Consider the following 25,041-nt stretch of genomic DNA (forward strand, 5'->3'; position numbering starts at 1 on the left):
AGCAAAAAATGTTAATAAATGTGGCTGATTTTTGTTTTCTTTAACTTGTCATTTGACATTTTGATGAGTAAATATAATTGTAATGTTTGGCATTAAAAATATTAAGAGTTGTTTACTTTATGAAAATTTTAATTCTATATCCATTAACTCAGCAACTTATTACATCTTTCCTGATAAGATCTTAATCTAAATACAGCCTATATTTCTTGTCCTAACATTGGAGTGGTTTGGCATTTGTCAGGTATTTTGAAATGTTGGCATTTCCTTTCATGTGCCTGTTCAATTTGAGTAAGTGATTTTAGTATAATTGGAAGAAATGTGGACATGGTTGAAAATGTCTGTGTTCCTATTTCTATAACAGTCTCGTTATCTTACCGCTTCTGTGGTTAGACATGGTGACCAGGGCCAGCAGCTGCATTTCCCTCTCCAGGACTAACAACATCCATGAGTTAACACCAATAGTTTATTCTTTGTTTGTTTGTTTGTTTTTTGGTCAGCATATAAATTTGGCTGGTACTAAGAACTTCTTTAGAAAGTTTTCAAGTTTTCTAAACACTCTACCTAAAAAAATAAAGTTATATATGATAGACAACCCCTAAACTAACATATTGGATGTTGTGGAAATACCAATTTTTATTAGGAATTGCAGCTTATCTACTGGGAATTTCATATATGTATAGTTACATTTCTTGATATGGTGTCAAAATGAAACTTGAAAGCAGCTTATGGATGGAATGATTTATTTTGCTTCACTGTCTGGGGAGGGAGTTTCCATTATGCTTGAGAAGGGTTGAGATTCACAGTAGTGAACATGCATGGTTGTGATACTAACATCTTGGGCCAGGAAGCAGAAGAGAGACAGCACCAATGCTTATCTGTCTTTCATTTGTTTCTCTTTAAACATGCAAGAGGCTGGTGACCACTTTTAGGGTGGGGCTTCCCTCTTGAGTTAAACATCTCTGGAAAGCCCCTGAAATACACTAGGATGGGTATCTCCTGGGTGATTCCAAGTCCAATCAAGTTGACAGTGAAGAAAGAAAAATCATATTATGTTCATGTTATCCTGTCTACAGGAACACCTGTGTGCCTATATTCTCTCTAGGTTACGGAGTCTGAGACAGTGACAGACAGGAGCTCTAGTCTTCCAGTGGTAATGACTTGAAGAAAGAATCTCTGCACTTTATTCTTCAGTATAGGGATGAACTCTCATGACATTCTATTGTGTAACAGTCTGACATTACGTCACCCTGGGAAGTGGCATGAGATGAATTGTGTAATGAGATGCAAAGAGAAATTGTATATATTTTCCAATTTCTTAAAGATAAATCTCTGACATTTCTACTGTCTCAGTGTGTAATACTTAATTTACAGTGTTCTTAATTTTGTGAGACTGAGTCTCACTTTGAGTTGTGTAGCAGTTCATTATGTAGCCCAGGCCATCCCTCAGACTTATAGTCATCCCCCTGACCTGGCCTCTTGAGTTCAGAAATTACAGGAATGAGCTACCAGGCCAAGAAATTTTATTTGTGTATATGATGTATGTGTACAAATGTGTGTGTGTGTGTGTGTGTGTGTGTGTGTGTGTGTGTGTGTGTATACATATGTGTGCATGTTTAGAGGACAGGCATTTATTTCAGGTGCCTAAATCACCCTTAACCTTATTTTTTGAGATAGGATCTCTCATTTAACATGGAGCTTACCCAATGGTTACATTGGCTGTACAAAAGTCCTAGGAATTCTCTGCTCTTCATCTTCCCAAGATCTATTTTACAGCTGTGAGTTGCAGAGCCTACCTATTTACACGAGTGCTGGAAATCTGAATTCATGTCTTCATGTGTTCAACAAGCACTTTACCAACCAAGGCATCTCCCCAGCTCTTAATTTAGAGCCTTTAATGTAAAAAAGCAAGACTATCTAAATTTTTTTAAAAAGTTATTCCTTAATTAGTCATATTTACTAGTAATCATAAAAAGTATAAATAAGATGGGAATCTATTCAATAAGGTTTTTTAAAAAAGATTAATTTACTTTTACTATATATGCATTAGTGTATGTGTACCACATGCATGCCTGGTCCCTCTGGAAACCAAAAGAGGATATCAGATTCTCTGGAACTGGAGTTGCCATCATTTTATGAGTCACTGAATAGGAGCTGGGAACTCAACCTAAGTCCTCTGCAAGAGCAGCAAGTGTTCTTTTCTTTTTTAAATTTTATTTTTTTGCTTTCACATCCCAACTGCAGTTTTCCCTTCCTCTGCTCTTTCCAGTCCCCTCCCTCTTCCCACCCCATTCCACCCACTCCTCCTCCACTGTTTCTCTTCAGATACAGGCTTTCCATGGATATCGGCCAGCCATGGCATGTCAAATTGCTGTGAGACTAGGCTCCTCTTCTATTAAGGCTGGGGACCCACAGCAGGAGGAGTGGGTCCCCAAAGCAGGCAAAAGTGTCAGAGACAGCCCTGCTCCCACTGCTAGGGGTCCCACATGAAGACCTAGTTACACAACTGTGACATATATGCAGAGGGCCCAGGTCAGTCTCATGTAGGCTCCCTGGTTGTTGTGTCTGTGAGCCCCTGTGTCAAGGTTAACTGGTTCTGTGAGCTTCCTTGTGGTGTCCATGACCCTCTGGCTCCCACAATCCTTTCTCCCCATCTTCTGGAGGATTCTCTGAGCTCTGCCTAATGTTTGGCTGTGAGTCTCTCAATCTGTTTCCATCAGTGGCTGGGTGAAGCCTCCCCTGGAGACAGTTGGGCTAGGCAGCAATCTATGAGTGTAGTCCTCTATCAGATGTGGATTTGGTGAAATCTTTTATTATGTAGGCTATCATTTTGTCCTGTCGACACTGTCCTTTGCCTTACAGAAGATTTTCAGTTTCATGAGGTTCCATTTGTTAATTGTCAGTCTTAGTGCCTGTGCTATTACCATTCTATTCAGGAAGTTGTCTCCGGTGACAATGCATTCAAGGTTATTGCACACTTTCTCTTCTGTCAGGTTCAGTGTGTCTGGTTTTATGTTGAGGGTTTTGATCCACTTGGACTTGAGTTTTGTGCAGGGTGATAAATACTACTGATCTGTCACTCTGCCCCTTTAACATTTTCACTCATGAAATGACAGTGTCGACATTATGTTTTAAAACTTGAATGCATGCTTCTCAAAATATTTACCCTCTTACAGCTCTTATTTGCTGTGCTCTGTGTGATGTGCTGTGCTTTGTTGTGCTCTGCCATATGCCATTGACCCTTCAGTGTTTTATCTTAGAATCTTACTAGCACATAAATGTGTTTAATATAGGTATTTTGTATTATCCCTAAACAAATGACATTATAGGAATATATGTGATTTTTTTTATCTTAGTGTCCTCCAGTTTGTAAAACACGTATTAATGATATCATATTAGTTTCTATTAACATAATCATTTCAGATAAAATTTGAAAAATCTTTGTTAGTAACAAATAGTCCCTTTCTATGTGTACTTATTTCTGGTTTCTACTGGCATATGCTTTTGTTGCCAGCACTTAGGAGGCAAAGGCAGGTGGATCTCTAAGAGTTTCAAGCCAGCTTGTTCTACACAGTGAATTCCAGGCCAGCCCAGGCTGCATAAGGAGGTCTTGTATGTATTAAAAAAACAAAACAAAAAGAACATATTTTTTAACTCTATTCTATTTGTCATGTTGATTCTGAGTTTAAGGTCTCCTGAGGAATAATAAATACATAAAACTTAACTAATAGAAATAAAATATATTCAAATATTTGAAAGGCTTACCCCCAACAAATACAATTAAAAGGTAATAATGATGATGAATTTGCTCTATGTAAACCTTGACTACTTTCTCCCCATAAACATCCACCAGAATATTTGAGAAGTTACATGGAATATATAAGTGAAATATAAATTGAATGAAAATATAGCTGATATAAATGTAAGCAGCATCCAGTACACATGGCATCAAAATCTATCTTTGTGCATGTGTACATGTTTGTGTGTGTGCAGTATGTGTGTGGGCCAGATGTTGAAGTTGGAGTCTCTGTCAGTGACTCTCCATCTTATTTTTTGAGACACAGTCTCTCACTGAATCCAGAGCTCATTACTTTATCTAGATCAGCTGCACAAGGAGATAAGGGGCTCCTTGTGCCTCTGCTTCCCCAGTGCTACAGTAAGAAGTGCCGTGGGGCAGCTATTACATGGCGACTACAGATCTGAACTCAGGTCCTCATGTGTGCCCTGAAAACACTTAACTGTTGGGTGAATGCCCCTCTGCTACAACATATCCTTTTTGGGATTACTTTATTTCTGATATTTCATTACATTTGTCAACCATTAATCAATACACTTAATATTATTCATTTTCAAAACTTCTGGTAGTAGACCTTCAACTATTGCTTTCCTAAATTTAAAACAAGGGTAATCCTAGTAGCCTATTGTTTTCCATAAACATAATCAGCTGATGTATTTCAACTTCACTCAAGTGCAGTTGCTCCCTTAACTTATTTTCCCTTTAGAATATAAAATACTATTGCTAAAGTTATAACTATAAAAGAACAGTTTGTTTTTATTATCTAGAAATTATGAAATATACCTTGGCATGCATGAAAACATTAAATAAAAGAAGAAAGATATTCGTCTTAAATTGCATAATTGTTTTTGCTCATAGATCCACCATGTTGTTGTTATAAAGTGAGAACCAGGAGAAGTGCATGTATGTAACAGGACAGTAAGTTTGCTGTGGCCAGCCTTGACTTCATAGCAACACCCGACTAAATTAATGAATGACTTTTATAGTAGGAAAAGAATACACATCTTAATCATTTCCAGTTACAACACCTTACTTTCTTAATTTAAGAAAGTTCAAGAAATTAGACTGCCTTCCCCAGTAGAAATTTCCTTCAGGTGAGAATGTATGAACACCGCATCATAAAAATTGGTGGTTTAATCCAATACTGCATTTTCTCTGTTACAGACAAAACATGGATGCATACGCCTGAAGCTTTATCAAAACATTACATTCCCTATAATGCAAAGGTAAACTAGTTATTAGGATATTATCTAATTTTACTTTGTTATATGTTATTTTGAATATTTGTGCTAATCTTAGAATCAGATTGCTTACACCTTGGCATTTTCTGGTAAGTGGTATTTGGAACTAATTTGGCATTACTGAAATAAGTAATATAACATATAGAAAATAATTTTAATCTCTAAATTCATTTAAAAAGAAAAGTATACCTTATGTAGTTTCTCTACAGTTATGTATTTCATTCATGCTTTTTCTTATTATGAGTTGGACTCTGATTTAAGTTATTTTGCAATGTCATTGCCTCTGGGAAATTAAACAACTTAAAAATTAGCTTCCTTAAAATGCATTTCAATATTGTGATGCATCAAAAACAAATAAAAACTAGTCTGGGAAAGTGGGATACAATTTTAATATGTAATTGGTACCCAAGAAAACAGGCAAATGAAATGGAAACTATAAAAGCACAAAATGCTTTTTTTGGTATTACTGTATTTTGATGAAGAAGAAGAAGCATTAATGAATATACTATCATTTTAAAGATTTGATCTGCTGTTGGAAAATTTAATGAAGGGAAATAATTTATAAATGTACAATAAAAAGAGATGAGAGTTTTAATTAGCAAAAGATTTGACCTTGTTTTCAGAGAAACCTGAGTCAAAATTTTGAAGAGACAGAAACAAATGTAGTATCTGAGATTTTTAAGTATGGGGTTAAGGCAAGCTTGTCCTGCTGAACTTTGAAGACAACACGGAGGAAGAGGGGACTTTTAATATTTAAAAGAGAACTTAAGGGTTTATAGGTTAATAAACTGTACTCTGTGGTACAATAAGCATAGACTCAAGGTTTATTGTAGAAAAATGAAAAAAAATATTGAGCAGAAAATCAGCAGTGCTTAGTGGGAATCCTCAACAGTGCTGGTTCATGTCCATGTTGACAGGAAGAAACGTATAAAAGGTCCAAGGAAGAAATTACCCCAGAATGTGTTACTCAGTACCAATATTTTTTAGGGACAGAAAAAAAAATGTGGTTCACAGGAAAAAAAAAAAAAGATCTAATGTAATGGATAGCTGTTCTGCCTATGACCTTGAAGCACTGCCCCTGGAGATGCAGCAGGTAACTGCTATACCTGTCTGTCACCTTGAGGTACATGCTCCTGGACGTGGCCTCTGGGCAACCCGTAAGACCTGAGATGCCAGTAAGTGCTCTCTTCTCTGCCTTGTGGTTTTGGATCTGGGACTGAGTCAGGTAGTGTTCCAGAACCTGTGACTCTCTGTCTGTACAGACCTCCAGACCTCTGTGGTTAGTGCTGGGATTAAAGGTGTGTGCCATCATGCCTGGCTCTGCTCCCAGTGTGGCCTTGAACTCACAGAGATATGGGTGGATCACTGGCTCCTAAATGCTAGGATTAAAAGCGTGTGCTACCATTGTCTGACTTCTGTTTTTACTATAGTAGCTTGATTTTTCCTCTGATCCTCAGATAAGCTTTATAGGATGCATAATATTTTGTGGGACACAATATATCACCACAGAAATATTCTTGAAATTGCTATATGATTATTAATTTCCCTATAAAATTGGCATGGAGGCTGATTGCTTCCGTTTATCATGGAAAGTTATTAAACCAGAAAAAAATTATAACTTATCCTACCAAGTATTATCTTGTGTACAAAGTGATATAAAAAGCATGTGACATATAAGGAAACATCACTCTAGACAGCTATCATAATTTTAAAATGCACAGTCAGACTTTGACAGTCCTAGTACAATTATATTCTTTAGGTGAAACTATCAAGGCTATTTCATTTTGTGTAATTAAAATGCATCATATTGAAACTTTTTTTAACTTTAGTTTAGTTAGTATTAGTTAGTTTAGTTTAGTTTGTTAGTATTGGGAGGCTCTATTTTAATTAGGACTACCTTTTACTTTAGTACTGCAGGGTTAATGGGACAATGGAGATCTGTATGTAGACAGGGTTGAGTTGCTTGTGCTGTACCAGGCGATAACTGTAAAATCACTGACACTAATGAAAAATTACAGAGCACTTCTCACACAGAGGCCAGCATCAAACTATAAGGGTTTTTAACAGTGCCTAACATGCATACTCTGTTTAATGAATGAGTAAATGACTAGGTGTAATTATGGGCATTATAGAGCACTGCTCTTGTTCTTTGTCTGGCTTATCATGGGAAAGAAGGTTGGTTCCTTCTGTTTTATTTTACCTCATGTGTGAGGATGTATATCATGTGTATACCAAGGAGCATTGCAGCAATCTGAGGAACACTCTGTTTCCTTCTCTGCGGTGCTTCGTCTTTTTAGTGGATCTGTTTTAAAGATGCATTCTCCTCTTGTTAGAGCATATACCATATGAGAAGTCAGGCTGTGTTCACAGGAGGTGGAACTAGATTACAGTATGGAAAATTACAGAACGTGGAACTATGCCTTGGGCCATACCCTAACTAAAAAGTTTAGCTTTTTATATCACTTTGTACATCACTGGGCAAACTTCTTCATTTTTCTGTAACTGGACTGTGTATCCAAGAATAAAGGAGTCAATTAATAGCAATTTCTGACATGAGTTGTTTTAAATATAAAGAAAGTAGATGAAGTTTGAAACGACATGTGACATAAATAACTACCCAGTAAATATTAGCGACCATGAGTACATATTATTTTTTGTAAAACTTATAAAAGTGACAGTCTCATAGTAGATTTTTATTATGAATGATTGGTGTATCAATACAGAACATTATCACTGAAGTTTATTTCATTCAACCCTTATACACACTGGAGACTTATGGTACTGGTGTATTTTGATATGACTTCTGTTATTATTGATGCTTATGATGGCCTTGTATACAACATTATATGATAACAACATTATATAATATATTATATGTATTATATAATAACAATATAACATTATCCTGTGTGTTAGAAAACAAATGGTAAAGCACTGCATACTTTGCCTATTGTCACAAAGATAGTAAGAGGGAGATAACTGGAGAAACTGAGGTCTGTTTGACTTTAAAGTTATGTGTTTTTAAAAACCGAATGTGACAATATCAGGTTATGCATTCATTATTTAAATGCCTATTATGTATAAGGCCTTGTTTGTTAAAGCTTTACTGAATGTTGTTATATTCCAGAGCTCTAAAGAAGATAGCTTATATTTGCATGGAGTCTGTATCATAAGGAAGCACAATAGTCACCATAAAGGTCATTACATGTCTTTTTTGGTTTCTATTGCTGTGATAAAACACTGACCAAAAAAAAAAAAAAAAATGGGAAGGAAAGGGGTTATTTGTCTAGTGGATTTCAGCCCATCAACAAGTAAAGCCAGGACAGGGACTCACGGCAGGAACCAAGAGGCCACAGGCCATGGAGGAATACTGACTGGCCTGTCCCTGTTCTCATTTTTCTCTCTTATATTCAGATCCACATGCCTAGATCTGGCACTGACCACAGTGAGCTGAACCCTCCCATATCATTCACTAATCATAAACATGTAATACAGACAAGCCCAGAGGCCAGTCTCGTTGAGGTGATTCTTCATTGTGACATGCTCTTCCCAAGTGACTAGTTTATATCAAGTCAACAGAAACTAACCAGCACATACCATGTTCTCTGCCATTCACATGACACTTATGGAAAAATATACAGATTCAGAGATGAGTAAATCACCCCTATGAGATAGGATTTCCAAAATTCAAAACAGGGAGAGAGTCGTTTCCACCTAACAGGTATGGCAGAGAGATTTTAGCATGAGCACAGTGAGTAAGGCACACATTGGATGTGATAAAAGCTGGGCTGCAGCTGGAATATTACAAGTGCTAAAACAACTTATCAAAGATCTGTCTACAAAGTTGGATCATTAGGATTGTGTTGGCTACTTTTATGTCAGTGTGACACAAGCTATTTGATTTTTCAAGATGGATTCTCTGTGTAGCTTTGTGCCTATCCTGAGACTCACTCTGTAGCCCAGGCTGGCCTTGAACTCGCAGAGATCTGCCTGCCTCTGCCTCCTCAGTGCTGGGATTAAAGGCATGTACCACCACCACCAAATTAAGCTATATATTTTGTGAAGAGGAACTCTCAATTAGAAAAAGGCTCCATAAAATTTGCTTAGAGGCAAATTTGTTGGGAATTTTCTTGGTTATTCATTGATGTAGGAACACTAAGTTCAGTTTGGATGATGTCAACCCTGGGTAGTTAGTCCTGAATTATATAACAAAGCCAACTGAGCATGCTAGTTAGCAGAATTCCTCCATGGCTTCTGCTCCATTTCTTGCCTTCAGATTCCTGCCATGAGTTCCTGCTCTGACTTCCCTTAATGATAAGTTATGATCTGAAAGTTGTAAAATGAAATAAGCCCTTTATTCCCCAAATTGTCATTGGTCAAGGTGTTTTATCACAGCAATAGATACCCTAACTAAGGAGAAGAGAAATGATAAGGAGGGAGAAGGGAATGGAAGGACACAGAGAGGGAGGAGGAGGGGGAGCGGAAGGGAGGGAGGGAGAGAGAGAGAGGGAGAGAGAGAGAGAGAGAGAGAACTAAAAAGAAAGGCTACCTAGAAAACGGGACCCTAGGAAAGACACAGGGATAGCCCAATGACAGAGAAATGGATGAGATCTACATGAACAACCTGGACGATAGTGGGAGTAATGAAGGGCAAGATTTGAGGGAAAGAAAGTTTAGGGGAGCAGGAGAGCCCAGCTGGATCAAGAACAGAAAGGGAGAACGAGGAATAACAGACCATGATAAATGATGACCACATGAGAACAGGAAGAAGCAAAGTGCTAGAGATGTCCCCAGGAATCCACAATAATACATCCACTGTAGACTCCTGGCAATGGTCGAGAGAAAGCCTGATCTGACCTAGTCTGGTGATCAGATGACTAAACACCCTAACGGTCGTGCTGGAACTCTCATCCAATAACTGATGGAAGTGGGTGCAGAGATCCTCAGCCAGGCCCCAGGTGGAGCTCCAGGAGTCCAATTGTCGAGAAAGAGGAGGGACTGTAAGAGTGTGAATTGTTGAGACCAAGATTGGAAAAAGCACAGGGACAAATAGCCAAACTAAAGGAAACACACGAATTATGAACCAAAGGCTGTGGAGCCCCCAGCTGGATCAGGCCCTCTGGATAAGTGAGACAAATGAACTGTTTGGGAGGCACCCAGGCAGTGGGACCTGGACCTGTCCTTAGTGCATGAGCTGGCTGTTTGGAACCTTGGGCTTACACAGGGACACTTTGCTCAGCCTGGAAGGAGGGGACTGGACCTGCCTGTACTGAATCCACCAGGTTGAATTGAATCCCCACGGGAGTCTTGGCCCTGGAGGAGATGGGAATGGAGGGGAGGGGAACCCATGGGGCAGGGGCGGGAGGAGGAAGGACAGGGGAACCCATGGCTGATGTGTAAAATTAAAACACAAATATAACAAATAAAAAAAGGAGAAAGAAAAAAAAAGAAAATCTGAGAAGACTTTTTGGATGGCAGAATCTTCAGTTAAGTCATACACTAAACATAGAAGATTTTAATGATCTCTATAGTCACATGAGAGTCAATCTTGATCAGTATAGAAACTCATTAGGCTTCTAAGAACCCACCTTAATGGCACATGGATTGGTAATAAGTTTACTGAATGGTAGGAAATACATAGGTCATAAAAATAAGATGATAAACATTAGACAATAGTACATGTAACATCGGAACAGTTTGTATACAGAGAACAGGAATATGCCTACTTTGATAATGGCTAAAAAAACTTACTGTTAAGAAGATTTCCATCACTTCACTTTTGGCATGTACTGGTTTAAAATTAAGGAGATTAATTTAACATGATGGTTTGGGAATTGTAGTTGTCCCCTGAGAAATATGTGATAACATTTATTTGAGAAGTCTTCAATTTTTAATTTTCTACTTGAATATTACTGTCTTTTTTAATTTCTTTTTAAGAATGCATTTCAGTTCCACATTATTTCATTTTATAGAGTACTGATTGTAAAATTATGTTTTTGATCTTTGTATTGAAACGGTTTTGAACTACATGTAAGTGTCAGTCAATGTAAGGGTCATTAGTTCTGGCATTTTCCTTATGTGTAGTGACAGCATTAATGCTAATTCACTAGAAATGTATCATCTTATCCTGTGTACTCTGTAGCAATGCTTTTAGTTTACAGGTTATAACCTAAGGGGAAAATGCATTAGGAAATCAACGTAGTATAGATCATTGGAAGCCTGCCTTTAGAGACAGAATAAACTATCAAAAAGAAAGAAACTCTTAGAATGCATGTGGCAAATATATATTTGATCTTCATGATTATGGTCCATAGTCAAAGAATTTGAAAGTTACTTCTCTTCAATTGTGACCTGTTTTTCAACACACTAGATTTGACCAGATTTAACTAGTTAAAAATACAAATCAACAATTGAGTAAAAATCTGCCTAGTTAAGCAGCTACCAATTTTCAGACAAGGTCTCTCTAATAGCATTAGCTGGCCTAGGACTTACAGAGATCTCCATGCTGCCTGCCTCTGCTTCATGAGTGATAGCATTAAAGGTATGTGCCACTATAGCCAGATGCTGGCATACTTACAGTAGAAGAGATGGTTTAACAAGTTTAATCACATGCCATTATGGCATCTTATAATGTTTCTTCAAATACTCATGGAGCTACAGACTGAAGAACAATGTACAAACAAAGGAAGGGTAGCAATGGGATCTGGCTACTTGGTTGCATTGTCTAGACATTTCTTCTTCCTCCCTCCATCCCCCTTCCTTCCTTGTTGTTGTTGTTGTTGTTGTTTTATGAGATAGGCTCTTGCTGATTATACCATGCTAGTCTCAAAATGTAACTCTTGTCTCAGGCTCCTTAGTGCTTTAGATTACAAGTGTGCCTGATTTCTGTGACAAATTTTAAACTAAAATTGATCATAAGGAGGCAAAAATATACTCACTGAGTCTAGGCCAGATGTGATTGCTACTTGAATGAGACAAGGGGCTAGAGAAGAGCCACAGAGTCTGAACACATTTTGAAATTAAGGCTGCTAGGATCTAAAGATGGGCTTTATATTCACCTCCCATTGCTATAATTAGAACATTAAAGCAGAAACTTTCAAAGGTATCACCCACAAGGAAGCTGCATTTCCATGCCCTCCCACTTCTGACAGGAGTGCTAAATTGTCTTTTCTATGAAGGTGAAATACTGCCAGATTTTTATTTTAATCAGTTTATTATTGTATTCATGTAACAATGACTTCCTGTATAAAGACTTGTGACAAATGTTTCATATAGAACATTTATTATTTTTTAAATGCGTAACTCTTTTTGAATGCTGATACCTTGATGCTTTGATTGAATGTTTAGATTTTGGATATGTTCAAAGGGGACTGTAGTTGTAGTTTAGTAGTGGAACACTTGCCTAGTGTGTGAGAAGCTTTAGAATCACTACCCAGAATGTAAATACTCATGTCTTTATGAATACAGCCTGTGCAAATTATATTTATGTTATAAACATAAAATAATACATAGTAAATATAAATATACATATAAATATAAAATGAATACATAATATAATATATGAAATAATGAATTCTTTAGGACATTGACAAGTATGTCTTAAGCATTCTTTTTGTAGGCTCTAAAAATGAGCAAAGCCAAATAGAAACATAGACTTTGACCCTAAAACTTGTGGCTTCCTGAAGAGAGATAACTGTCAAAGAAAAAAAAGAATAAAAAATTTGGGATGAGAAATTTATAGGTGATGAGAAGCATCATGAACAACAGATGTAAAAGGAAGATTTAAAGAGGGGAATTCCATCAGATATCAGCATTTCCTAGTGATGTCTCCTACAGGAAGCAAGATGTGTGTGCTCTCTACGTGTGCTTTGAGCATTGCTAACTTAGTGAGCTGTGCACCTTCTGGCTGCCTTGGTCACTCCTCACAACCAGTCCTCTAAATGCTTATAGTCTATAAGCTCTTATTTGGCTTCAAAAATAAAGTTAAAGAAACAGAAGATAAAAATCAAGCAAATAATGTAATGTGAATATATATAAAATATCACATCTTGGCTCCTGCTGTTTGAAACTTTTAGCTAAATCTATTCTAAAGGATTTGGAAAAGGAAAATAAAAGTCTAGATATGTGTGCTCCCTTTGCACCCCACAAGAACAAGCCTTTATACTCCAAACTCCACTGCTATTAAAATTTTGTAGTTATAGTTAATGTATCCTGTTGCAGTAATTGGAACAGCCACTTTGCAAACTATCTTTGTTGAAATTTCCACTTTATTAACTCAAATCAGATTGATATAATTTTTTATTGTTTTAAATGTTGTTGAAGAGACTCTTACTTACATGGATCTCTGTACTTTATTATAAGATTCAAACAAGTATAGATGGAAAATGTATAATTCGATCTATGTCTCTATACATCCATTGTATATTTTTCTATATATTTGTCAATTTCTCTCTCTGTCTGTCTGTCTCTGTCTGTCTGTCTGGAATTTGATGCGATATGCCAGGATCATATTAGTAATAATATTTTCATCATAGATAGTGTTCCGTCAACTCTGGAGTCTGCCCTAGTTGTTATACTTGGGAATAATTTAGTGCTTTCACTGTTATGTGAAAAACAGAGAACAAATCACTTCAAATCCTTGTCAGGAACTTTATTTTTTCTGCCTGCTTAAGATGCTGTCACACCAGTGAAGGTTTTCAGTAGCCACCCTGAGAGTTTCACTGGGGAGATAATGACATTTCCTGCAGGCTGAGGAGAGGTTGAATACTACTAGGCTGGGCTGGTAAATTTACATAAAAGAAAGTGTTTGACAGACCATTGAAGAAAAGCACAATGATGATGATGATTGTGCCTTGACATTATCTTGAGTTTCCTACAACTGCATTCTGAAGCAAAATATTTTGTGAAGTTTTTCCTGTTTTTAAAATCAATTCCAGAAACAAAAAGAAATACATGCAGACTTATTAAGAATGCATTAGAGAGTAACATGCTAGAAGTTAATGAAGAGAAAGCTATTTCATTAAGTGGACTAATGAGTCATGACAAAGATTTCAGATTAACTGAATAACCTGATTAATGCTTAGGTTGTTTCTGATGAATATGTCATACATTAAGCTTTTGTGGAGTGTTAATATTAGTTTGTAACTTCATTGAAGAAAATGTATATCTTAGAAATATATAATATCTGCTATCTGTGTCAAACAAAGAAAGGGAAACATGGAGGAAGCATGTTCAGACTGAACTCTGTGGAACCATTAAAAGCCATGGAAAAGTTACATTCATGTAATACATTTCTGAAAAACCCAAAATAGTTTAGAATTCTAAATTTGTAAGACATTTTAGAGTAATTTTATAATGCCCATAATATAAGAATTTGTCAGGTTTTCTGGTTGTGGTACAAGAAGAATGTAAAAATTTGGCATGCAAAATTCAGAGGTATTTTCTATAATCTAATGCAGAAAATCCATGGATTACTGAGAAAAGGACTATTTATTAATGAATTATATGGGGGAACAACTCACTGATACAGGATAAGGCAAATTCAGTTGTAGAGTCCCTGGAAGGCTGAGAACTGGTCTCAAGATGCTTCATGCTGCCTGGCTGGGTCTTCACCATCCAAGAGCTCAAAAAGAGAAAGGGGCCCATGTACGTGCTCCCCAGATCTTAAGCTTGCCAAGAGACCATGCCCTAGGGGCTGATACTTCAAGGCCATAGGTGAAACAAATGCCCACTACAATAATCAATTTCACTTATTCAACTATGAAATTTTAATTCAAACATGGGATCCAATGATAAAAATCAGCTCTGCCTAAAGCTTTCCTAAAAAGTTATCTGGAATCTTAGACTTGGTCTTCAGTGATGCTAGTGCATACAATAAGTTTATTCCAAACATTTGAAAATGGAAGGATGATTATGTAAATTAACTGCTATTTCACTTTATCCTGTGGGAAAATGTTATATTCTGTAATAATTCTAGGTAATTCTGTTTCTATAGTCATATGCCGTGTTCTTTACAGAACATAGCAGTACTGACACTGTGGGAGACCAACTGGCAGACAGGCTCCCACATTCCACCCCAGGGTACTCTTGATGAGTGAGGGATAAGAGATTTAGATAGAAGGAGAGAGGGGAGAGAAACAGATAGAAACACAGGATGGCCTCGGGAGGGCCTGGATCCTTATCCACCCGCTCCTCTTGTCTCTTCTAACAGGCTATTTATAGGAATGCCAAGGGGTGGAGCAAAAGACCTCCCCAGCTCAGACAAGTGCAGACCTTTCCAGTCACCTAGTAACCATGCATAGTTAAGTCATCCTCTAATGCAGCTTGCTGGGTAAAGCAAGATCAGATCTCAGAAGGAAACCTTTGTGAACCTCCACAGTCACACACTTAAAAAGAGTGCAGAAATCTCTAAAATGTTATTCCCCACCCTCCTTTTGTAGTGGGATGTTATAAAACATTTTAGTTCTAAAAACTACAAATAATATGCTCATCATAATACACCTGGACATTTGTACATTGAACAACGACCATGTAGACTGTATGCTTGTAAGGTGCAAAGGCAAATTCAGAAAGAGAAATGATGGTAGACCAACTTATCTTCTCGGTTCTTCAGATAGTTGTATAATCAGTTGAACTCCTGAAAACTCTGCTGTTTTAAAGAGGGTACTTAGTTCCTCACCACGTTTTCTCACATTACTGAATTAATTAGCAAACATAACTTTAAAGCTCAATTGCTGTGTACTATTATTTCGCTTCTGAAAATGCCCTGAAAAGTGTTCCAAAGCTACTAGAAACTGAAGCAGAAGTTTCATGTCAGTTATTCCCTGAAGCATTTCACTATGAGATTGCTTTATTAATTTATTTAAAGATATTGCACGTGTTATAGATGCAAAGGTACTGGATACGTTACTCCAGTGTTACCCTTTTCTTGATTGAGTTACTTGAAGCTCAGAAAATTTAAATCATTTTTCTAAGTTGACAGAGGGAAAGAATAGAAAGTTAGATGCAAAAAACAAGTTTCCCATCCAGTATCCATGTTTCTTTCCTTTGTAGTATATTGTTCCCAGTGTCAGGGGGATTAACCTACTTAGCTGGGAGATGAGGTAACTATAATCAAAATAGAGTACTGCACATACATCTGTCTTTTCAGTCTGTCATTTCTGTCATTCCCCCAACCCACGTGTCTCTGCATATTTTACCTTTTGTGACCTGACCTGACTGTTCATTGATGCTTTGGAGGTTATCATTTCAGACCAGCCAGTTGTGAGTGACTCACTAAACTAAATGGAATGTAGCCAGTCATTTGAACCTCTAGCACTGAGGCCACCACCCATAGTCTTTAATTTCTTTCTATTAATATGCTTTTACTTAGTAGCTCTATTAATGAAATCCCTCTATAAAAAATGTCCCTGTGTGGCTCATGGTCCTACAGAATTCTGTAAGAGCACCTAGTTATCAGAGGCATCTTATGGAAGTTTGGTATGTCTATCATTTTGTGAAGGAATGAGAAACTTCTTCAAGGACAAATAATATATTTGAAATTGGCACAAATTGATCTGATCCTTAAAGGTCAAGCAGTAGAATTTTGAAGTTTGAAATGTGAATTTGAGGAACCGAGTAGAAAGTAAAACAGTGGGGCAGTGCTTGAGAAAGGCCAAAGACATCGGAAGCTTTCATGAAGATTATTTGAGGTGACTAGAATCAGCACATGCACCATCAGAGAAGCCCTAGGCTGGAGGTGAGCATCCTATGACAGAAATGAGACTTGATATGTCAGGCTAAAGAGGGAGGAGTTGTCACAGGAGGTAAAATACACAAGGGACATGTTTGGGGGAGGGGATGATAGAAATTAAGTACAGAATCAGCATCCTTACTGGATTCCATGGTCTCATTTCAAAGATCAGCTACTCTAATACCCATGGTTCTGCACCTTTGGGTCCAGTCAACAGGGGGAGGAAAATATTGGTGGGAGGGGAGGAACTGTACTAATATATAGATTATTTTTCTTGTGTTCTCTAAATAGTACAAAATACCAAGTGTTTCTATAATGTTTAGATTGTGTTATGATAGGTGGAGCCTGAAATGAGTTCAAGGAATGGAAGGATATATGATGCCATACATATGCCTCTTTACCTGAGTGGCTTGACTGATAGCTACACCTCTCTGTGTCCTGCACCCCTCCTGATGGACACTATGGGATGACTGCCTTGACTAGGAAGACGGTAGGGGACAAGTTCCCTCCCGTTATCTCCCTGATGTCCTGCTTCCATAGTGTGAAGTGAGTCAGTGGCCAGCTCACCCAGGCCCAGCAAAGCTCCTTGGAAAACAAGCTAAGGTCCCAGCTCATGGTACTCTCAATAGTTTTTACAGAAATTTTAGAGAAAAATCATCTTTTATCTCTTAGGCAATAAACAAGTAAATACATGTATTTTAAATCACAATGAAGTTATCATTTTCTCTTTTTCAATGGCATACAATATAGGAAACTTCATCTCCAAATCAACTTTACATCTATTTTACACTTAAAAATAATCTGTTGTGTCCCTATTTCTTCAGTTTCTTGGAAAATGTTTATCACCATCTAGTTTTGTTTGTTTATTTCTTTGCATTTTATGTGAAATAAGTGGATTTTTTCCCTGAACTTTAAAATCATACCAAGGAACTAAAAGTAGACTCCATGTCAGTCCTTTTGTTGGTCAGATAGTATGGGACATCCACCTTTGCACAATTGCAATAACAAGACAGAAGAAATGGGAGCATCTGAAAACCTAGAGACCCAATGTGAGCTTTGCAGCCTCAGTCTGGGAAACTTGCAGAGTGCAGAGAATAAAATGGCATGTATGTGCAAGTCAGCCATTTACATTAGTAGGTCAACAATGGGTTCTATTTTCTAAGAATAATAATGGTGTGCCAGAATATGATGCATACTGTTGATTAAAATTTAGGTAGTACAGAAAAGCACAGAAGTATTAAAATTAACACATTGTTTCTAATTCTACCAGGAAGAAATGACCCAGGATTAACTTTAAACTAATGATATTTCAAGACCTTCATTCTATACAAATGTGCAACAGTGGGTATATAAATCAGAAATGACCTTAAACATAGGTGAATAATTCTTAGCAGTAGCTTTATGAGCACATTTTAACCATCTCATTAACCCTCACAAAGAGCAACAAGAATAAGATTGTTAATATTTATAATTGGAGAACTAAATTGTAACATTGAACAAATTGTAAGTAGAAAAGTAAGGCTGAGGTTGAGAGGACCTTAGAAATTATAAGAGGCATATTAAAAGAGAAACATGTGACTTGAATTCTCAGATGAAAAATATCATTACTGAATTCTAGGTATGTATCTCTCTGTCAGAATGGATATCAGCTCTGGGAAGATTCCTGGAAGGTGAATTCTGAGAATTCAGCCTCTGCCCTGCTTCTTGTGACAGTGTGCACATACAAATGATGAGCAGGCAGTGTCCTCTGTTTTCTCTGCTCATTTTACTTCCTCTTGTCAGTCATATCAACTACATTTAGTTCTGAAAACATAATTCCTTGATATGAACAAGGACTTGAACTCCTGTTCACCACCTTAAGAGCCATTTCTTGTCTGTGCCTGAGGCCTTGATTAATACTTTTCTCCTAATAAATCCAAACAAACAAATAATACACCAAAAAAAAAAAAAAAAAAAAAGAAACAACTTTCCTAAAAGAGACCCAGTGAACACAGGTTCTGTGGAATATTTTCCATCAGAATGTGTGCCTAACACCTTTCTTTCTGGATCTTTCTCCCCCTCAGAGTATTAGTCTCTGGGAGACAATATTCCTGTCTTTTCTGTGGGAAGAAAAATCACTCTTTACTTTTTCTTCCTCACCTCCATGATGGTGTGTCACATTTTCTTTAGGGACAACAGATACTTCATTATTAAGCTTTAACAGCACAATGTCTGTGTTTAGAGTGGAGCATTCTGTGTCTCTTAGTTTTCTAGTATACAGTATACAGTTTTTAAACTTTAAAATTTGTTTTTTTACAGTTTGCTATGAAAGAGGTTTTATCTTTCTAAAATGTTTTTAATTGAGATAGAGTTATATCACCTTCCCACCCCTGATCCCTCACTCTGCCTCCTCTTGCTACCCCCTTAAACCTGTCTTAGGCCCCCCTCCAGTTGATAGACTCTTTTTCTTTCATATTACTGTTGTGTGCTATAAATACAAGCTGCTGAGTGTGTCTTTGTTGTGTTTACAGTTTCAAGGTTGACCACTCTGCATTTGATAACCAATAAGGGTGCTCACCCTTTTTCCCTTGCAAATAATTTCTGTTTTCATGGAACAGGAGCTTCACTGGATCTTCCATGTGTTCCTTCTTTTGACTATTTTCCCGTTACATTTGCTGACAGCTAGGTGTATCCTCCTACGTGTGAAGCTTTTCTTCTGCTCTTGCTAGATGCTCTCACACACTCATGACTTAGCTCACTTCCCATCTCTTAATGATTTTGCCCCTAGATCTCATTTCTTAGCGTGAGCCTTATGCATCATTCCTGAAGACACACTGTTAGTAGAAGAGTTTGATATCACATAATCAGGTCCCAGATCAAGCATGCGACAATTTTCAGTAAGTTTATTTCCCTCACCTTATCAGAGCTGTAGCTGGGTGCTTTATTGACATAATCAAGAAATCAAGGCACTGCGTCAAGGACAGTTCTCTTCAGAACTCACTGGACATCATCAACATGACCTTCTCACTGCGTTCTCCTTGAGTTTCCTTAATCCTCATGTTGCTACACCACTTCTGGCAGTGTCGGATTTATATTGTCACAAATAGTGCATGCACTTGTTTGAATGTAGCCTTACTAGCTCTAGTGAACTTGAGTGGTTTTGTGCCCTCCCGAGACAAATATTTATAGAGGGAAGATGAATATATTGGCAGCCTATGTCACAGTCTTTAGACTACATTGGCTAATTCTGGAGGAAAGACATGTTCTTAAAGGAAAAACAAACCTTTACTGGAAGAAGGTGAATGACTACTCACAAACACTCTCTTCCACCATTGGTATTGGTTTTTCTCTGCCTTCTACTTCCTTGCTATCCACCTATTTTATCCCTGAGACTCACTTGTGTATTTCGCCTTCTCCATGAAGCTGCCACCAGCAACCAGGTATAGGATGTTGTTCCTGAAAATATCTGCAATGAAATAATAGAGTTTTATGTCTTATTTTTTACAAGAGAGTCTTTCATGGAGACAATTTTATCACAAATCAGTACTTTTCAGAAATTCTGCAGAATTTAGAAAAGTGTATTTATTGTCAAAATGCCTTCAGAATTTAGCCAGGGTAGCCTGTATCTGTCTTGAGAGCAGCTGGTTGGCAGTTCACACTGTTGGTGGTCTGCTGATCATGCTTGTCATGAGCTTACATAGTCATGCTCATCTCTGCTGCAGTAAATTCTATGCTGTTGTTGTATCTCTTCTTTTCCCAAGTCATATGTTCTCTAGGCCAGAAGTGGTCTATTTATAATGAAATTCCATTATTTTTTCCTTTTTTAATTTATTATATTTGTGTTTTAATTTTACATATCAGCCATGGGTTCCCCTGTCCTCCCCCTCCTGCCCCCACCCCCACCTTCTTCCCAAACCCTCCCCTCCATTCCCATCTCCTCCAGGGCCAAGACTCCTGGTAGATTCAGTACAGGCAGGTCCAGTCCCCTCCTTCCAGGCTGAGCAAAGTGTCCCTGTGTAAGCCCAAGGTTCCAAACAGCCAGCTCATGCACTAAGGTCGAGAGAACGCCTGATCTGACCTAGTCTGGTGATCAGATGGCCAAACACCCTAACGGTCGTGCTGGCACTCTCATCCAATAACTGATGGAAGTGGATGTAGAGATCCTTGGCCAGGCCCCAGGTGGAGCTCCAGGACTTCAATTGTTGAGAAAGAGGAGGACTGTAAGAGTATGAATTGTTGAAACCAAGATTGGAATAGCACAGGGACAAATAGCCAAACAAATGGAAGCACATGAATTATGAACCAAAGGCTGTGGAGCCCCCAGCTGGAGCAGGCCCTTTGGATAAGTAAGACAATTGCATAGCTTGAACTGTTTGAGAGGCACCCAGGCAGTGGGACCCAGATCTGTCCTTAGTGCATGAAATTCAATTATTTTATCTCCTGATGGCAGCCCTCCATTTCTGCCACTCATAGAAGTGATCGATGTTTGCCTTCTCTCTCTAGCTGTGTCCTTTTGAGTAATTTTTTATTTTTCCAGTTTAGGCTGTTTAGTTTTGTCTCATCATCTCTTTCTCATTCTTGCTTTCTTCTGAGGCATTGCATATACTGTGAGCATACCTGGACTCCACTGCTTTCTTAGCTGAATCTCAGTGGTCTGTGAGTCACTACAGGTCTTTCTCCTGGCATGCTTTCTGATCTCTTGTGTTTATCTATACTATCCTCATTCTTATAGCTACATTCTCAAAATATCCAGGTTTTAGTTTTAATTTTAATTTATTCTTTTCAAAGTTCATACATTTATGTGTGATATATCCATTCCTCATACCCCCAACTACCCACATGATTCCCCATCACCTCTCTCTCTGAACTTCATGTTCTTTTATAATTTTTAACGAATTAATTCTTTTTAATCCACTGAATTCAGCTAGTGCTGCCCTTTTGTGCTTGGGCAGGAGGGTAATCCACTGGGTCATGGGGAGCCTACCAGTTGCCATAGTCATTAGACCATTGGGGTCGGCTATTGGTTGTCTTCAATTCTGAGCCCCTATGGTATGGCTTATATCTTAATTATAGCCAGAAGGTTTCTCCAGGACCACCCAGCTGCGCGGTCCCTCAGCTGCTTATAAAATAATCATTCAGAGGCTCAATATTAACTACCAATTGCATGGCTTATGGCAGGCTTCTTGCTAGCTAGCTCTTATAACTTAACCTTTCTTATAACTTAACCTTTCTTATAACTTAACCTTTCTTCCTTCCTTCCTTCCTTCCTTCCTTCCTTCCTTTCTTTCTTTCCTTTCCTTTCCTTTCCTTTTTTTTTTTTTCCATAGCTGAGGACCGAACCCAGGGCCTTATACTTGCTAGGCAATTGCTCTACCACTGAGCTAAATCCCCAACCCCTTAACCCATTTCTGTTTATCTGTAAGTTGCCATATGGCTTCATGGCTTTCTGATCCTTCCACACCTTGCTTCTCCTGGCAGTGGCTCCTTTCTTTCCTTTCTCCTCTCACTCTCTCTCTTGGATTTTTCCACCTGGCTCCATCCTGCCCTCCCATATGCCAATGCAGCTTTATTTATCAACCAATCAGAGCAATACATATTCACAGCGTACAGAAAGACATCGCACAGCTTTTTTTTTTTTTTTTTTCAAGATGGGGTTTCTCTATGTAGCTTTGTGCCTGTCCTGGAACTCACTCTGTAGCCCAGGCTGGCCTCGAACTCACAAAGATCCACCTGCCTCTGCCTCCCGAATGCTGGGATTAAAGTCATGTGCCACCACCGCCTGGCCCCACAGCTCTTAATGATCAATGACAACTGTTTTAATATTGTTGGCTCCTGGTCCACCTGAGGAAATGGGAAGGACAAGCCATCTTGGACTGTCTATCTGTACAGTGTAGGTTAACATCCAGTGCCTCAACTATAACTTTTAAAGGAATAAATAAAACTTAAAATTAAAGGCTAGAAATTTTCAGTATGTAGTCAGAAGAATGAAGATAGAATGCTTAAGCACAGAGATCACAGACAATCTTAATTCAGAAACTCAGCTGGAAGGCAAGGGATACAGGCTAAGTGTGCTGGGAACAGAGAAGTGTAGTAGGCCATAGACCATGGAGGTTCAGCTGGAAAAGGAGGCAGAATCTAGGTATGTTCCAAGTATAAGCAATGCTTCAAAAAAGAGCAAGAATGAAAAAGAGGTGGTAAAAGAAAACAGAACAGCCCACACTGACAAACTAAAAATATTTTTAAATGGTAAGGTGGACAAACAGAGAAGGCCAATCATTGGTCACCCCTACATGTGAGCAATGGATGATGATAGAGATACAGGGCTGCAGTTACCAAGTGGAATGATTGTACTTTAGACAAACTCTCTGAGCCTATCTGGACTACCAACATTGTTATCTCACTAACTGCATCCTAATTTAAATCTCAGGACACATCTCTAATGCCATAGGCTCAGAAAATGAAGTCATTATCTTCCACTTGAAGATATCTCACGATGAGAAATAAGTAGGCAAGTAGGCCTGTGCTCTTTAAAAGCAAAAAATAAAACCACCAGTGATGTAAGGAACTGTGATAGTTAAGGGCTGTTATATTATTAGTACACAAGTTTGGATCTATAAAAGCTTTATGTTTTTGTCCAAAGAAGATGGGTTTGGGATCTCAGGGAAACTAATTGGAAGTGGGCTTTATACATTTTAACACATATAAAATGAAAATGGTACCTTCTTTTAAAGTATTTTGGTACAATTAGTATAACATCAGTACAATTGCTAGCATATGATTTTATTTTTATCAAATGTTGTATCTCCCTTTTTTAACCAGTTGGATATAAAATTGCTACTGTGAGGGAAAGCTTATACAATATCAGCCACTGCCACAAATACAGATGGGATTTTAGACTACAGCAAGTTCATTAGGAGATCAGTCCTTGGCTCTTTGCACATTTTAATAACAGGACCATCCTAAGATTCAGCATTATGAAATTGTAGAAGTAAACTGAATAGACGTGCACAGTCTCTTCTTCCCTGCCCCATCTTCTAGGCAGATTTTATCTGTGACAGAATTGCTCACTAATAATGACAGGTATGGCAGCTATAGCTAATTACTTCCTAGGAGATTTGGATTCAGAGAATTATATATCACCCACCTCAGCCTCTGCTAGTTGAGATATAAATGGTACCTGAGTGGGAAAATGCATGATGCAAGGGACTAATCTGCATTTAGTTGATCCTCAGTTATAGTCCTAAATAATTAAGCATCTCAGTCTGAATTTATTTCCAATTATTATGACATCACTTTCCTGGTTACCTGTCTGTTTGTATTGCTTATTAGAATGATATTGCTGCACACCTGCTAACACAAATGTTTGCCAAGACCATGGGCAAAAAAAAAAAAAAAACTATTACTATTAGAAAAAAATAAAAAAAAAACCTTCCATTTGCAAATATTGATAATTTTAAGAAATGCATTAAAGGGACTTCTAGGGGAAACTAAGACTGAATAAACTCAGTTATTGAGGGAGCAACATGTGACTGATTTTGATTAACATGTCAGTGAATTTGATTATTTCTTAAATGTACATAAATAGTTAAGAATAAATCTTAGTATCTCAGCTCAGTAGAATGGCTTTTTCATTGACCATCATTAGAGAATGAAAAATACTTCTTGTCAAAATTGTATCATAATGCTAATCCATGAAGTTTCACCAACATGACTACCTAAAAATGAGCTGAAAAGCTCAACACTAGGCATGCCAAAGTAGATGGGGAAAAAGCCCACAAGGCTACGCAGAGAACTACAGGCAACTGAGGAATGCAGGCAGTGGGTGAAATAGTTTCTCCCAGTGAAGAGCACACCACTAGTGTGTGTGTGTGTGTGTGTGTGTGTGTGTGTGTGTGTGTGTGTGTGTAAAGTACCCACATTTAGAAACTATGAATTAACTGTATCTTTTAGATCCATTGACAAATATGATTGTCTTCATGCTTACGAAAAATATTTCACATAATTAATTTTAGCAAGATGTGGGGAAACGGAAACCTACACCTTTCTGAATGGCAGCCCTCCCAAGTGCTGAACAGCAAGGGTTACCAACATGATGTTGCATGTGTACTTCATCCTGACTCATGGTCAAATGTCTACAAAGTAGTGACAAATATCAAAAAGCCATTTTCTGAGAAACACAAAATTCCAGCATCATCGAGTACAGTGTCCTCTCTACCCTTGCAGACTTCTATGTCTCTGGGAAGTGCTTTCACTTTACATTTGTGTGACTATGTTCCAGCAAGGTAGTGGACCGGTAC

The 25,041-nt window shown here is 37.8% G+C and overlaps 1 protein-coding gene across 6 annotated transcripts in view; it reads left to right on the plus strand.

Annotated features, from left to right (window-relative positions):
• Nucleotides 1–25,041, plus strand: part of Gulp1 (GULP PTB domain containing engulfment adaptor 1) — a 250,007-nt gene that overhangs the window by 157,716 nt on the left and 67,250 nt on the right. For all 6 annotated transcript variants that reach the window (XM_036173406.1, XM_036173404.1, XM_036173401.1 and 3 more), the window contains exon 3: nt 4,958–5,019. In XM_036173406.1, coding sequence (XP_036029299.1) covers nt 4,958–5,019 — 62 coding nt within the window. The remainder of the gene's footprint in view (nt 1–4,957; nt 5,020–25,041) is intronic.

The sequence above is a fragment of the Onychomys torridus genome, chromosome 23 (assembly GCF_903995425.1).
Source record: "Onychomys torridus chromosome 23, mOncTor1.1, whole genome shotgun sequence".
NCBI lineage: Eukaryota > Metazoa > Chordata > Mammalia > Rodentia > Cricetidae > Onychomys > Onychomys torridus.